Genomic DNA, 15,724 nt, shown 5'->3' on the forward strand with positions numbered 1-15,724 from the left:
TTCTAAGGCCAGCAAAGTAATGAATATGCTGCCATAACTCTCTCCATCCATTAAGTGGGGCAGCAGGTACACTAGTTGTTAAGAGCATTGGGACAGTAACGAAAGGTCGCTGGTTCGAATCCCTGAGCCGTGCTGGTGAAAAATCAGAGCAAGGCACATAACCCTAATTGCGCCTGTAAGTTGCTTTGGATAAGAGCGTATGTAAAATGTAATGGTTACTACCCTCCTCGAGTCTGGCTGTTCTGAAGGGGCTGAAAGTAACCCAGTCAAAGCAAGATAAGAGAAAGTTAAAGAGTTAGGGTGGAAAGGAAGTGGGATAGGGAGAGAAACAGGTATCAAGCTCTTGGATGAGAAGGGGCATGGTGGCAATGCAAGCATACATGAAAAAAAGAGGACACACATTCAGTTCTTATTCCTGTTTAGTAACAGGATTACATTTAGAGGCAAAGTGGAATTTCAGGACAAATGGGAGAAAAGCAACTGAGTCATGTACAGACAAAAATGTCTTGAGTTATTTTATTATATCCATTATGTCACGGTGTGAAAACTTAATATAAAGTTAAGCAAAGGTTTTTGTTAAAATGTACTATGTTGAAAACACAAAACAATACATAAATTATTTTGCTAATATTGCTTAACAATTTAAACAGTGCCTCAGTATAACTTCATCATAAATGGTGGAAAACAGTAAACTGTTAAAGTATTTTTAAAAAAATCTAAAATACATTAAACAAATTCTACAAAAATATATTTCTTATATTGTATGATAGTTGCCATGGTAAATGTATACAACAATACAAACTGTCTTGAGAAACGTACTCAGCAAAAATACTGCTGGTGTAGGTCGATTCACATTTGATTGATTGGTTTGCTATTTTCAACTATGCATCACAATGAACCATTACAGACAAGGCAGTGCAAGTAGCAAGTCAATTATGGTGCAGTAAAAAAAATACAATTCAACATGTCAATGTTAGTTCAATTATAGTCAATTCATGTGCCCCTTTGAATAAAATCACTGAATCAAATTGTTGACCATTTAATATTGTTATTAGGCTTTATTCTAATACGGTTTTTGGAAGTTGTTCTCATCATGCCTGCTCTTCTGCCTGTTTTTCTGCTTATCCATGGTTTCCCAGCTGAAACAAAGAAAATGACATATCATCATACAGGTCATTATTACATCCCAGTAAGGTGCAGAACGTTCCGTTTGCATGCTGGTGGGCAGGGAGACCCTCAGCTCTGCTAAAACCATCTAAAACTATTGAAAACTATGTGCAGATTAACCTAAACCACACATAACTGTCAGTTATAATACACTTTTATTTTACTCAAATATCCAATTAATGTGGCCAACATTGAGAGATTGAGATGTAATTCAGCTGTTTATGGGCACTGTACTTCATTGAAAGCTGGCCTGGCTTAATCCCCAGTTAGAAAAGGACAAAGTCAAAAAGCATGTTACTTATAATGTGATCCAAAGTTAGCCAGTCCTCCAGTCACACAATGACCTCAAACACAACCTGTTACTCGGACACGAGCTGGCGCTAACGAAAAGGCCTGTAGCCATTACTGCAATTATGGGGAACATGCAAAAGGTTGTTGAGCTGGCAGATGTAATAAGTCTATTGGTCATTATATTTAAAAAAAAACTCCCTTCCTCCCAGTTATATCTTCAGATAAACAGTGTGTGTGTGTGTGTGTGTGTGTGTGTGTGTGTGTGTGTGTGTGTGTGTGTGTGTGTGTGTGTGTGTGTGTGTGTGTGTGTGTGTGTGTGTGTGTGTGTGTGTGTGTGTGTGTGTGTGTGTGTGATGACCATTATCATACCTTTAGCACAGATGTCCATGCAGCTTTGTCTAGATATAAAGTTGTTGCTGCTTCCTCCACAACCTGAATAGATGAACTGCTCACACATCCTGGAGGCTGAGTTGTAGTAGTAGCGCGGTATAGATGCAGCACATCCTCCTTTATCCAGGGGATCCAGGCAGAGCACAGGAGTAGCTGTCGAGTACATAAAACAACTATAAGAACTCTGGGAGAGAGTAGGCTACTCTTCAGCTAACATTAACCAAGAAACTCATCTCTGGTAGTCTGTAACCTAGCCTGGGTGCCAGTCTGTTTGGTAATGTAATCGAGCCTGGGTGCCAGCCTGGAATGTAACCTAGCCTGGGTGCCAGCCTGTTTGGTAATGTAACCTAGCCTGGGTGCCAGCCTGTTTCTGATCTGTCGCCAACTCCTTATGGAACTCTCATGCCAAACATGACAAGGAGTGGCCAGGAGTTGAACAGCTAAATAGATGGGTAACCAGGCTACATCTCTAGTTTCTTAATAACGTAAGTAGATATAAAATTGAAAGAGGATACTGGATGGAATCATTTCAGAATAATATTGTTATAGAAAAACAGGACAATAGGCAGAGCGTAGGCTACTCTTCAGCTTGCTTTGTCTCATTTTCGACCGAGAGGCTCATCCCCGGCTTCTGAACATAAACAGACGCACAACTGAGAGAATTGTATGGAATAATTTCAGGACAATGCCTGAGAGAATTAAGGCACTCGGATACTGTGTGACTCTTGAGTATAGTATTGATAGAAGAGACTGTTAGAGTGTCAGGATTGGTCCTTTTTGTACTGGTCCTTCTTTGTTTTTTTTGTTTTGTATCCCCTTTTTCTCCCCAATTTCGTGATATCCAATCACAATCTCGTCTCATCACTGGAACTCCCCAACGGGTTCGGGAGAGGCGAAGGTCGAGTCATGCGTCCTCCGAAACATGACCCGCCCAACCTCGCTTCTTAACACTTAACTTGTAAGCCAGCCGCACCAATGTGTCGGAGGAAACACTGTTCAACTGACGACCGAAAGTCAGCCTGCTGGTGCCCGGCCCACCACAAGGAGTTGCTAGAGCGCGATGAACCTGGAATCGAACCTGGGATCAAATCCCAGGCTGTAGTGCCTTAGATTGCTGCGCCACTTTGGAGGCTGGTACTGATCCTTCTATCTCGTTTGAGTATAGTATTGATTAGAGGTCGACCGATTCATTGGAATGGCTGATTAATTAGAGCCGATTTCAAGTTTTCATAACAATCGGAAATCTGTATTTTTGGACACCGATTTGGCCGATTAAAAAAAAAAATCTTACACCTTTATTTAACTAGGCAAGTCAGTTAAGAACACATTCCTATTTTCAATGACAGCCTAGGAATTGTGGGTTAACTGCCTCGTTCAGGGGCAGAACGACAGATTTTCACCTTAACAGCTCAGGAGATTTGATCTTGCAACCTTACAGTTAACTAGTCCAACGCTCTAACCACCTGCCTCACGAGGAGCCTGCCTCATACGCGAATGCAGTAAGCCAAGGTAAGTTGCTAGCTAGCATTAAACTTATCTTATAAAAAACAATCAATCAATCACATTCACTAGTTAACTTCAAATTGTTGATGATACAACTAGTTTATCTAGCGTGTCCTGCGTTGCATATAATCGATGCGGTGCGTATCATTGCTCCAATGTTTACCTAACCATGAACATCAATGCCTTTCTTAAAATCAATACACAGAAGTATATATTTTTAAACTAGCATATTTAGCTAAAAGAAATCCAGGTTAGCAGGCAATATTAACCAGGTGAAATTGTGTCACTTCTCTTGGGTTCATTGCACGCAGAGTCAGTGTACATGCAACAGTTTGGGCCGCCTAATTTGCCAGAATTATACGTAATTATGACATAACATTGAAGGTTGTGCAATGTAACAGGAACATTTAGACTAATGGATGCCACCTCTTAGATAAAATACGGAACGGTTCCGTATTTCACTGAAAGAATAAACGTTTTGTTTTCGAGATGATAGTTTCCGGAATCGACCATATTAATGACCTAAGGCTCGTATTTCTGTGTGTTATTATGTTATAACTAAGTCTATGATTTGATAGAGCAGTCTGACTGAGCAGCAGCAGGCTCGTAAGCATTCATTCAAACAGAACTTTCGTGTGTTTTGCCAGCAGCTCTTCGTTGTGCATCAAGCATTGCGCTGTTTATGACTTCAAGCCTATCAAGTGTGCGCGCTAATAGCGTTTCAAACTTCACTCGCTCTGAGACTTGGAGTGGTTGTTCCCCTTGCTCTACATGGGTGACCCTGCTTCGAGGGTGGCTGTTGTCGTTATGTTCCTGGTTCGAGCCCAGGGAGGAGCGAGAAGAGGGACGGAAGCGAACTGTGCACATATTGCACTTTTACTTTCTTCTCCAACACTTTGTTTTTGCATTATTTAAACCAAATTTAACATGTTTCATAATGTATTTGAGGCTAAATTGATTTTATTGATGTATTATATTAAGTTAAAATAAGTGTTCATTCAGTATTGTTGTAATTGTCATTATTACAAATAAAATAAAATTAAAATTAAATCGGCCAATTAATCGGAATCGGCTTTTTTTGGTCCTCCAATAATCGGTATCGGTATTGAAAAATCATAATCGATCGACCTCTAGTATTGATCCGTGGAGGCTGCTGAGGGGAGGACAGCTCATAATAATGGCTGGAATGGAGCAAATGGAATGGCATCAAACACATGTGTTCAATATATTGGGAACCATTCCACCTATTCCACTCCAGCCATTAACACGAGCCCGTCCTCCCCAATTAAGGTGCAACCAACCTCCTGTGGTATTGATAGAGGTGACCGTTAGAGTGTCTGGGTTGGTCCTCATTTCCTGATTACTCATCAACTATTGCATGTCATCATGGCCAGAATTTTGATGAGGATGTGGCTGTTTGCAATCAAATTGCCAAATTTCATGAAAAAGCTTCCTCTAATCTTGTTTCTACATCATTCCAAAGTAATACAACGTTAATAACACAATAGAGTGAACACAGTGGAGTCTCATGAAAAGTAGAATATGGATCTATTTTGTCATTTAAAAAAATCTACCTTAATTTAACTAGGCAAGTCAGTTACAAACAATTCTTATTTGCAATGATGACCTACTCTGGCCAAACCCCGACGATGCTGGGCCAATTGTGCACCGCCCTATAAGCCCATGCTCAACACTGGATGTGGAAATGTTTTCCCTATTGTGCTTCATGGCTAATCGAAAACAGTCAGACTGTTGACCTTGACTATTGTCCACATACTTTTGTGTGGTCTGCAGTACTCCATGCAAGACAACTGGTCCTGAAAGCGGTTCTCGTTGCCCTGGCAGCCTCCGTAGACGAACTGCTCACACTGCATGGTGGTCATGTTGAAGAAGTAGCTCAAGAAATTGGCCCGACAGGGACCCGCATCTTTCTGGAACCTGCAGATCTGGGGGATCTCTGGTGGGGTGGAGAAGGTGAAAAGAAACACATTCTTATAGGAACTATTGAAAAATGAAATGGGTCACATTGTATCGTCTTTTATCCTGAATTGGTTTGGATTTCCATTTCAAAACCACAAAACTTTTCAAAAGTGCTGTCGGCTATATGTTCATACAATTCATGACTTAGAATTGTTTTGATGACATAAAATAAATGGCTTATAGTTTAAATAAAAAAATAAAACTGAACTTGATGAATATTTAAATGCAAAGAAAAACTACTGAGAATACCACACAAAAACAGACTTGTATAAACAAATAAAAACGTACTTGGTATTCTAAAACATGCTTTCTGACATGCCAGGAAACTCATGAAGTTGTTTGCATTCCCTTGGCACCCTCCATAGACAAACTCTTCGCATTGTTGAGTGATAGTATTGTAGTAGTAACGTTGGATATCTCCTCTGCAAGGTCCCTCATCTACTTGAAGTAGACACACCTCTGAAATGAGCAGAAACACACAACATCAACACTATTGCTGGCTGCAAAATTAGGTCAAGGAATCTCTGAAGTACAGATTCATGTCGACAACAACTTTATCACTACTGAAAAGTCATGAGCCAACGCCCATCGATTAATTATGATTGCAAAGTATTTTGGCGTCGAGAAAAACGAATAAAATATTAATGTGGCTATTACCAGTTACGGTATTAAAAATACACAAAATCATTTTTCTTTACCTTGTTTCGGTGAAAATGCAACAACGTAACAAAAAGAGCATGAAAGGATCAGAAAAATCAATGAACTGAGCTCCATTGTTGTAGATTTTTCCCAAGTTCAATTCTCCTAACTCTAACTTTTCGCACCATCAGTACAGCCATTTATACTCTTGTAAACGCTTTCCCAAGCGGCTCGAGGGGCGGGCTAAAATGGCTAATTTCCATACAAACCCGAAGTAGGAACGACCTGATTAATGTTTTGATCTGCATCATAGACAACGTCACGTTCATACACTGTTGAACTAATAACGCAATATGTCAAACGTCCTTCATCGCGCGCAATAGATACGGTCCAAACATTGATGTGGAAAGAGACTACGATAATTGTAGGCTCGTCTGGGAATGAAACTATTATGGGAGTATCATGAGAAGAAGGATTTGTTAACAGATTTATGACCATATGTGTCATAACATATGACAATGTTAATTACTGTTTTTCTTCTACTTTGTTTAACTTGTCAAGTCAGTTAAGAACTAATTCTTATTTACAATGACGGCCTACCCCGGCCAAACCGCTGGGCTGGGCCAATTGTGCGCTGCCCTATGGCACAGCCCAATCACAGCCAGATGCAGTGCCTTATGATTCAGGCTGAATCTAGAATTTGATCTAGAATTTGAGAGTTTATTTATTAATGTGGGCTGCAGGTTTTAACATTCTATTCGGTTCATGTTTAAGGCCTAAATCTAATTCAGATGAATGAAATTGATTTACAGTATGTGTGTGAATCGTCCACATACTCACTACAAAATATTGAATTGTCTCTAAGGAAGTGATACAGTATAAAACATTAACACATTGAGCTTATGTCATTCTTTATTGTGTCATAGTCCCCATCACATCTGGATGTTTCCCAATAAATAAATAAATATCACAACTCTGGACATCCATGCAGGATCTGCCTTGGTGAACTTTATTAGCTTTTCTCTTTACATCAGTAGAAATGTAAACCGGTGGGAACTCTAAAAGGACCAACTCAGTGGCCTTGTAGTTAGTGTCCCCCCTGAGATCGGAAGACTGTACAAATATGGCCCAATTCCTCTCAAGCTGCCTCAACGCTATGAGCCGTTCCGGCTCGCACATGCCAAGGCTTGTGTAAGGCTACTTAGCTTTCAACAAGGAGAGTGGAGTGAGAAAATGTAATATGAGCTGCTTTATAATGTGTCCTATTTCTGTCCTAACCGACAACTGGTTCCCTGGATGCATAAAAACAACAACACTCTCCCCCTCATTGAGATGTTGTCCTTTGATAGACCCCTACTAAATGTCCATGAATTATAATCCACCAGTGGAGGCTGCTGAGGGGAGGACGGCTCATAATAATGGCTGGAATGGAGTAAATGGAATGGTATCAAACACGTCAAAGATGTGGTTTCCATGTGGTTGATAACATTCCATTGACTCCATTTCAGCCATTATTATGAGCTTGCCTCCCCTCAGCAGCCTCCACTGTAATCCACATAATAATTCAAATACATTGTTGCTGCAGTATTCTTTTTCTGCTGTAGCAAACTGTCTTAAGTTAAGATCCTACATCTGTACCTGACCTGTATTTGATAGAATATTGAATAAGAGTCTTGGTCAAAGAAGAAAGGCCTATTTCCTAATAAATATCAATTACATAAGTAGATAACTATATCCCATAATGACAAAGCAAAAACAGTATCTTTTAAACATTTTTGAAAATGTATTAAAAATGAAGAAAAATGTGCTTATTTACATAAGTATTCAGATCCTTTGCTATGAGACTCGAAATTGAGCTCAGATGCATCCTATTTCCATTGATCATCCTTGAGATTTTTCTATAACTTGATTGGAGTCCACCTGTGGTAAATGAAATTGATTGGACATGATTTGCAAAGGCCCACCCCTGTCTATATAAGGTCCCACAGTTGATAGTGCACGTCAGAGCAAAGACCAAACCATAAGGTCAAAGGAAGACCTTGTCCGCAGAGCTCCGAGGCAGGATTGTGTCAAGGCACCATTGAAGGTCCACAAGATCACAGTGGCCTCCATCATTCTTAAATGGAAGAAGTTTGGAACCACCAAGACTCTTACTAAAGCTGGCCGCCCAGGCCAAACTGAGCAACCTAGGGAGAAGGGCCTTGGTCAGGGAGGTGATCAAGAACCTGGTGGTCACTTTGACAGAGCTCCAGTGTGCATCTGTGGAAATGGGAGAACCTTTCAGAAGGACAACCATCTCTGCAGCATTCCACCAATCAGGCCTTTATGGTAGAGTGGCCAGACAGAAGCCACTCTACAGCAAAAGGCACATGACAGCCTGCGTGGAGTTTGCCAAAAGGCACTTAAAGGACTCTCAGACCATGAGAAACAAGATTCTCTGGTCTGATGAAACCAAAATTGATCACCTTGCCTGAATTCCAAGCGTCATATCTGGAGGACATGGCACCATCCCTATGGTGAAGCATGGCGGTGGTGTCATCATTCTGTGACGATGTTTTTTAGCGGCAGGGACTTGGAGACTAGTCAGGATCGAGGGATAGATGAAGGTAGCAAAATACAGAGATCATTGATGAAAACCTTCTCCAGAGCGCTTAGGACCTCAGACTGGGGCGAAGGTTCACCTTTCAACACCACAACGACCCTAAGCACACAGCCAAGACAATGCAGGAGTGGCTTCGGGACAAGTCTTTGAATGTCCTTGAGTGGCCCAGCCAGAGCCCGGACTTGAACCCGATCGAATGTCTCTAGAGAGTAGAGGTCGACCTTATTAATTGGCATGGCCGATAAATTAGGGTCGATTTCAAGTTTCATAACAATCGGTAATCGACATTTTTGGACACTTATTATGGCCGATTACATTGCACTAATGTATATAGACTCTTTTGTTAAATTATTTAATTTTTCATACTGTTTATTGACTTGTTTATTGTTTACTCCATGTGTAACTCTGTGTTGCTGTCTGTTCACACTGCTATGCTTTATCTTGGCCAGGTTGCAGTTGTAAATGAGAACTTGTTCTCAACTAGCCTACCTGGTTAAATAAAGGTGAAATAAAATAAATAAAAAACTCCACAAGGAGACTGAATGGCAGACAGAAGCCACTCTTGTTACACGAGTGCAGCAAGGAACCAAGGTAAGTTGCTAGCTAGCATTAAAAGTATCTTATAAAAAACAATGAATCTTAATATAATCACTAGTTAACTACACATGGTTTATGATATTACTAGTTTAACTAGCTTGTCCTTCGTTGCATATAATCATTGTGGTGCCTGTTAATTTATCATCGAATCACAGCCTACTTTGCCAAACGGGTGATGATTTAACAAAGCACATCCGCGAAAAAAGCACTGTCGTTGCACCAACTTACCAAACCATAAACATCAATGCCTTTCTTATTAAATTCAATACACAAGTATATTTTTTTAAACCTGCATATTTAGTTAAAAGAAGTTTATGTTAGCAGGCAGTATTAACTAGGGAAATTGTGTCACTTCTCTTGCGTTTTGTGCAAGCAGAGTCAGGGTATATGCAGCAGTTTGGGACACCTGTCTCGTTGCGAACTGTGTGAAGACCATTTCTTCCTAACAAAGACCGTAATTAATTTGCCAGAATTTTACGTAATTATGACATAACATTGAAGGTTGTGCAATGTAACAGTAATATTTAGACTTCGGGATGCCACCCGTTTGATAAAATACAGACCGGTTCTGTATTTCACTCAACGTTTTGTTTCGAAATTATAGGTTCCGGATTTGACCATATTAATGACCCAAGACTTGTATTTCTGTGTGTTATTATATTATAATTAAGTCTATGATTTGATATTTGATAGAGCAGTCTGACTAAGCGGTGGTAGGCAGCAGCAGGCTCGTAAGCATTCATTCAAACAGCACTTTCCTGCGTTTGCCAGCAGCTCTCCGCAATGTTTGAAGCACTGCGCTGTTTATGACTTCAAGCCTATCAACTCCCGAGATTAGGTTGGCAATACTATAGTGCCTATAAGAACATTCAATAGTCAAAGGTAAATTAAATACAAATGGTAAAGAGAGAAAAAGTCCTATAATTCCTATAATGACTACAACCTACAACTTCTTAACTGGGAATATTGAAGACTCATGTTAAAAGGAACCACCAGCTTTCATATGTTCTCATGTTCTGAGCAAGGAACTTCAACGTTAGCTTTTTTACATGGCACATATTGCACTTTCACTTTCTTCTCCAACACTGTGTTTTTGCATTATTTAAACCAAATTGAACATGTTTCATTATTTATTGGAGACTAAATTGATTTTATTTATGTATTATATTAAGTTTTTAAAAAAGTGTTCATTCAGTATTGTTGTAATTGTCATTATTACAAATGTATCGGCTATTTTTGGTCCTCCAATAATCGGTATCTGAAAAATCATAATCGGTTGACCTCTATTGGAGAGACCTGAAAATAGCTGTGCAGCAACTCTCCCCATCTAACCTTACAGAGATGGAAAGGATCTGCAGAGAAGAATGGGAGAAACTCCCCAAGTACCGGTGTGCAAGCTTGTAGTGTCAAACCCAAGAAGACTCGAGGCTGTAGTCGCCAAAATTTCTCATCCTAATATTTATATATTTCTTAATTCCATTCTTTCACTTTTAGATTTGTTTGTATTGTTGTGAATTGTTAGATACTACTGCACTGTTGGAACTAGGAACACAAGCACTTCGCTACATCCGCAATAACATCTGCTATATGTGAATGCGACTAATTCAATTCGAGTTGATGTGATAACATAAAAAAAGATAATGCACATAAAATCTTCATAATTCATAAAGGTCATGTTAACTGACTGATATTAACACATAGAACAAAACATATATGATCTCATAAGCCTGTGTTAACCTCCAAAACCCATTTTCCACACCATTAATAATTAAAAAAAATTAGGACTACAAGCTGGCAAGCTCCATACTCCCACACATTTTTTCTGTCTGCATTTTCCCTCTGCACTGATATGTAACCTTGCTACATCTAAAAGCCATAGAAAATGTAGGCTAAAAGATCCATAGGCTACACATCTCTACACATGATGGTTCCATGTGGCTCAGTTGGTAGCACTTACAATGCCAGGGTTGTGGGTTCGATTCCCATGAGGGCTCAGTATCAACATGTATGAACTCACTCCTGTAAATTGCTCAGGATAATAGTATCTGATAAAATGTCTAAAATGGATCCATCTGTTGTAGTATCTTTCCTTAGTCTATGCTTTTTTATCTGCACTGAAAACTCATGTAAACTTGCTTCATCCCAAAGGCATAGAACATGTAGACTAATAGTTAATTAGATTACTAGCCTTCGCATCTCATGGAGGAAGCTGCTGCCATATCTCTCTATGATTTCAGTTGAAGCTCATCCATCCCATGTACTTTACTTCCTGGAGAACTGCTGTCATTGTCATATTCGTAAAGATTATGTATCCTTCAACATGACAGGTTGAGGGTAAATACAGATTAGCCTTCTTGTCATGCTAACCTGAACTGCCGTGTCATTCCCCTTGACCCATATCTGCATTGGAACAGTGAAGAGAATCACAGGCAAAATATTGTTGGTATCCACATACTTTTCATATTCTTCCACTCTCATCGCAATTCTTAGATATCATAACACAACAGCCATGTGGTTTAAAAAAAGAGACTCATAGCAGACACCTGGAGAGTGGCCCTATGGCCTCTACTATGATGCTGCAGTGTTGGATTAAAGGGCATAGTTTTAATCAGATTAAGAGATTAGGATGTTTATGCAGATTACTTTATAACCCGGATTGAGGGAGAGGAGAGAGATTTCTCTGGCAGTATTCAGAGGTGGAAGACAGTTACCCGTAAAACGCAGTAAGTATTTTTTTTCTTGTATTTTTTCCAATGAATATAAATATTTGATAATTAATGTTATTACATTCATTAATCTAGCAAGCATAGGGAATGGATCATCTGAGTGCGGGCACTTTTTATAAAATAAAATAATATCCACAACCCTAATCAACAAAATAACAAGATACGCAACCTAATGCATACAATAATGATTGTCATGGTTCTTGTAACGGTTTTCTTGACTTGAAGGAGAGGCGGACCAAAGCGCAGCGTGGTTATTTTGATTCATGTTTAATAAAGCACTTCACATGAACAAACTAACAAAAACAAGAAACGTGAAAACCCAAAACAGTCCTGTCTGGTGCAAACACAGAGACAGGAACAATCACCCACAACCACACAGTGAAACCCAGGCTACCTAAGTATGATTCTCAATCAGAGACAACTAATGACACTTGCCTCTGATTGAGAACCATACTAGGCTGAAACATAGAAATACCCAAATCATAGAAAAACAAACATAGACTGCCCACCCCAACTCACGCCCTGACCATACTAAATAATGACAAAACAAATTAAATCAAGGTCAGAACGTGACAGTACCCCCCCCCCCCCCCCCCACCCCAAAGGTGCGGACTCCGGCCGCAAAACCTTAACCTATAGGGGAGGTCTGGGTGGGCGTCTGTCCGCGGTGGCGACTCTGGCGTGGGACGCGGACCCCACTTCACCATCGTCTTAGTCCACATAATTGTCCGCCTCCGTGGCTTTCTAACCATGGCAACCCTTCTCAATGACCCCACTGGACAGAGGGGCGGAAGCTCTGGGCTGAGGGGGAGGGGCTCTGGCGGCTCCTGGCTGACTGGCGGCCCCTGGCTGACTGGCGGCCCCGGCGGCCCCTGGCTGACTGGCGGCCCCTGGCTGACTGGCGGCCCCTGGCTGACTGGCGGCCCCTGGCTGACTGGCGGCACTGGCGGCCCCTGGCGGCCCCGGGCAGGCTGGCGGCACTGGCGGCTCTGGGCAGACTGGCGGCGCTGGGCAGACGGGTGGCTCAGATGGCGCTGGGCAGACGGGAAGCTCCGGCAACACTGGAGAGGAAGGCACTGGCGCCTCTAGAATGAGGGGCTCTAGCGCCTCTGGACTGAGGGGCGGTAGCTCTGGCAGCGCCGAACAGGTGAGAGACTCAGGCTGCGCTGGAGGGGAGGAAGGCTCTAGCAGCGCCTGAGAGGCGGGAGACTCCGGCAGAGCTGGAGAGGAGGAAGGTTCCGGCAGCACTGGACAGGCGGGAGCACCTGTTAGGATGAGACGGAGAGACAGCCTGGTGCGGGGGCTGCCACCGGAAAGCTGGTGCGTGGAGGTGGTACCGGATAGACCGGTCCGTGCAGGGGCACTGGAGCTCTTGAGCAGCGAGCCTGCCAAAACCTTACCCGGTTGAATGGTCCTGGTCGCCCTGCCAGTGCGGCGAGGTGGAATAGCCCGCACTGGGCTGTGCAGGCGAACCGGGGACACCGTGCGCAAGGCTGGTGCCATGTAAGTCGGCCCAAGAGACGCACTGGAGACAAGATGCGTAGGCTTCAAGATGCATCGGCTTCATGGCACTTGGCTCGATGCCCACTCTAGCCCGGCCGATACACGGAGCTGGAATGTACCGCACCGGGCTATGCACCCGCACTGGGGACACCGTGCGCTCCACAGCATAACACGGTGCCTGCCCGGTCTCTCTAGCCCTCCGGTAAGCACAGGAAGTTGGCTCAGGTCTCCTACCTGGCTTCGCCATACTTCCTGTGTGCCCCCCTCCAAGAAATTTTTGGGGCTGCCTCTCGGGCTTCCTTGCCAGCCGTGTTCCCTCATATCGCCGGCTCCTCTCTCCGGCTGCCTCCACCTGTTCCCATGGAAGGCGATCATTTCCCGCCAGGATCTCCTCCCATGTGTAGCAACCCTTGCCATCCAATACATCGTCCCATGTCCATTCCTCTTTGCGCCGCTGTTGCTGTAGCCCGTTACCACGCCGCTTGGTCCTTTTGTGGTGGATGATTCTGTAACGGTTTTCTTGACTTGAAGGAGAGGCGGACCAAAGCACAGCGTTGTTATTTTGATTAATGTTTAATAAAACACTTCACATGAACAAAATAACAAAAACAAGAACCGTGAAAACCCAAAACAGTCCTATCTGGTGCAAACACAGAGACAGGAACAATCACCCACAACCACACAGTGAAACCCAGGCTACCAAAGTATGATTCTCAATCAGAGACAACTAATGACACCTGCCTCTGATTGAGAACCATACTAGGCCGAAACATAGAAATACCCAAATCATAGAAAAACAAACATAGACTGCCCACCCTAACTCACTCCCTGACCATACTAAAAAATGACAAAACAAAGGAAATAAAGGTCAGAACGTGACAGTTCTACGAGACGTATTCTAAAATAGTTTTTGTGAGTGTGGCTCTTCTTTAAGAATATGTTTACCTTCCCTTTGGCAACAATGTATTTCTATTCTTTGACAGACAATGCCGGGGGTGATAAATATGGACGAGTTGACAGACGTGGATAAGGCTAAAATGGAAAGAGACCAAAAGAAGATTGAAGTCAAGCTTGAGAGATGGATGGTAAATTTGACACCTTACTTTGATTGATAATTTTTACAATTGTAAAAGTAATATCTATGTAATAATAATAATAAGTGGGATAGTAATACATTTGTATTTTAAACATGGATAAAAGCCATGAAATGTTCCAAAGTGGAATGGATTGGTCATCAAAAGAGACTGTAATGACAGGTAACCTAGCGGTCAGGAGACAGTAACTGAAAAGTCGCTGTTCACGTAGTTGGCTCGGGGATTCAAACCAATCTGTCCATGTGCCCTTGAGCAAAGCATATAACCATAATTGCTCCAGTAAGTCACTCTGGATAAGAGCGTCTTCCATATGACTAAAATGTAAATACATTCTTGATATTACAGTTGTGTGTGTTACATGTTAACCATTCTTTTGTATGACAGACGTCTAAGTGCTGCACTGAGTTTATGGAGGCAGTTCAGGCCGGTGTAGAAGAGGACACTCTGGTCAAAGGCATCGCAGAAGACAAGAACCCATTCAAGGAGTTGAAAGGTGGATGTGTTGTCTGCTGAAGAGGACAGGAGTCAGAACAGACAGTGGAGATTTTCATTCACTGATTAGACCCTCTCTAGTGCCCAAGGACATGCCCCCTTCCTAGGAAACATAGCTGGATCAGCAATAGCTAACCGAGAGGCGATGGTAAAAAACAAACAGATGTAAATAAATCTAAATCTCATGAAACCATGTAAATGAATCCTTCTAGATTGTGATCCCTCCTTGGAGTGATGCAGAAAATAAGGGTTGTTTTTGGAATGATTGTCAGAGGTTTGTTGGATGGTTAATATTGTCAGTAAAGAGCTTGTCTCCCATGAGACTGTCTATAGTCTGATTGTGCACCATCTATCTCATTATTGGACAAAACCACAGTAATTAAATGAGCTTGTTTACAACTACAAGTCACCCCGAATGTTGTGTAAAAGTGAGAGTACTTTTACAGGCTTATAGACACAAGATGGTATTGACTAATCTGCCATCAATGGGGGAAAAGTAGTTATGAAAGTAAGGAACATGTATGTTATGGGTAGCTCACCTGAACATCATGAAATCCCCCTTTCTAGCCTACAGCTTTCTACTTTGTCTGGCATGGCCTACTGAATTTATGCCGCGTTGAAAACAACTGGGAACTCGGAAGAAATACGAAATCACACCATGACGTTAGTGATCTTCAGGTCGGAAAGACAGATCTCTAGAAAAAGGCCCGCACAGAAATCGGAGAATTCGGAGTTCCCAA

The 15,724-nt window shown here is 41.9% G+C and overlaps 2 protein-coding genes across 2 annotated transcripts; one reads left to right on the plus strand and one right to left on the minus strand.

Moving 5' to 3' along the window:
• Positions 1-485: 485 nt before the first annotated feature.
• On the minus strand, positions 486-6,183 carry LOC135551798 (tissue factor pathway inhibitor 2-like). Its single transcript, XM_064983022.1, has 5 exons — positions 6,030-6,183; positions 5,620-5,790; positions 5,129-5,308; positions 1,828-2,001; positions 486-1,139 (listed from the first exon to the last, which is right to left on the minus strand). The coding sequence occupies exons 1-5, from the start codon at positions 6,103-6,105 to the stop codon at positions 1,024-1,026; spliced, it is 717 nt and encodes a 238-aa protein (XP_064839094.1). The 5' UTR covers positions 6,106-6,183; the 3' UTR covers positions 486-1,023.
• Positions 2,991-15,349, plus strand: LOC135551801 (guanine nucleotide-binding protein G(T) subunit gamma-T1-like). The gene is made up of 3 exons (XM_064983025.1): positions 2,991-3,357; positions 14,382-14,483; positions 14,877-15,349. The coding sequence occupies exons 2-3, from the start codon at positions 14,385-14,387 to the stop codon at positions 15,003-15,005; spliced, it is 228 nt and encodes a 75-aa protein (XP_064839097.1). The 5' UTR covers positions 2,991-3,357; positions 14,382-14,384; the 3' UTR covers positions 15,006-15,349.
• Positions 15,350-15,724: the final 375 nt, after the last annotated feature.

Source organism: Oncorhynchus masou, chromosome 13 (assembly GCF_036934945.1).
Source record: "Oncorhynchus masou masou isolate Uvic2021 chromosome 13, UVic_Omas_1.1, whole genome shotgun sequence".
NCBI lineage: Eukaryota > Metazoa > Chordata > Actinopteri > Salmoniformes > Salmonidae > Oncorhynchus > Oncorhynchus masou.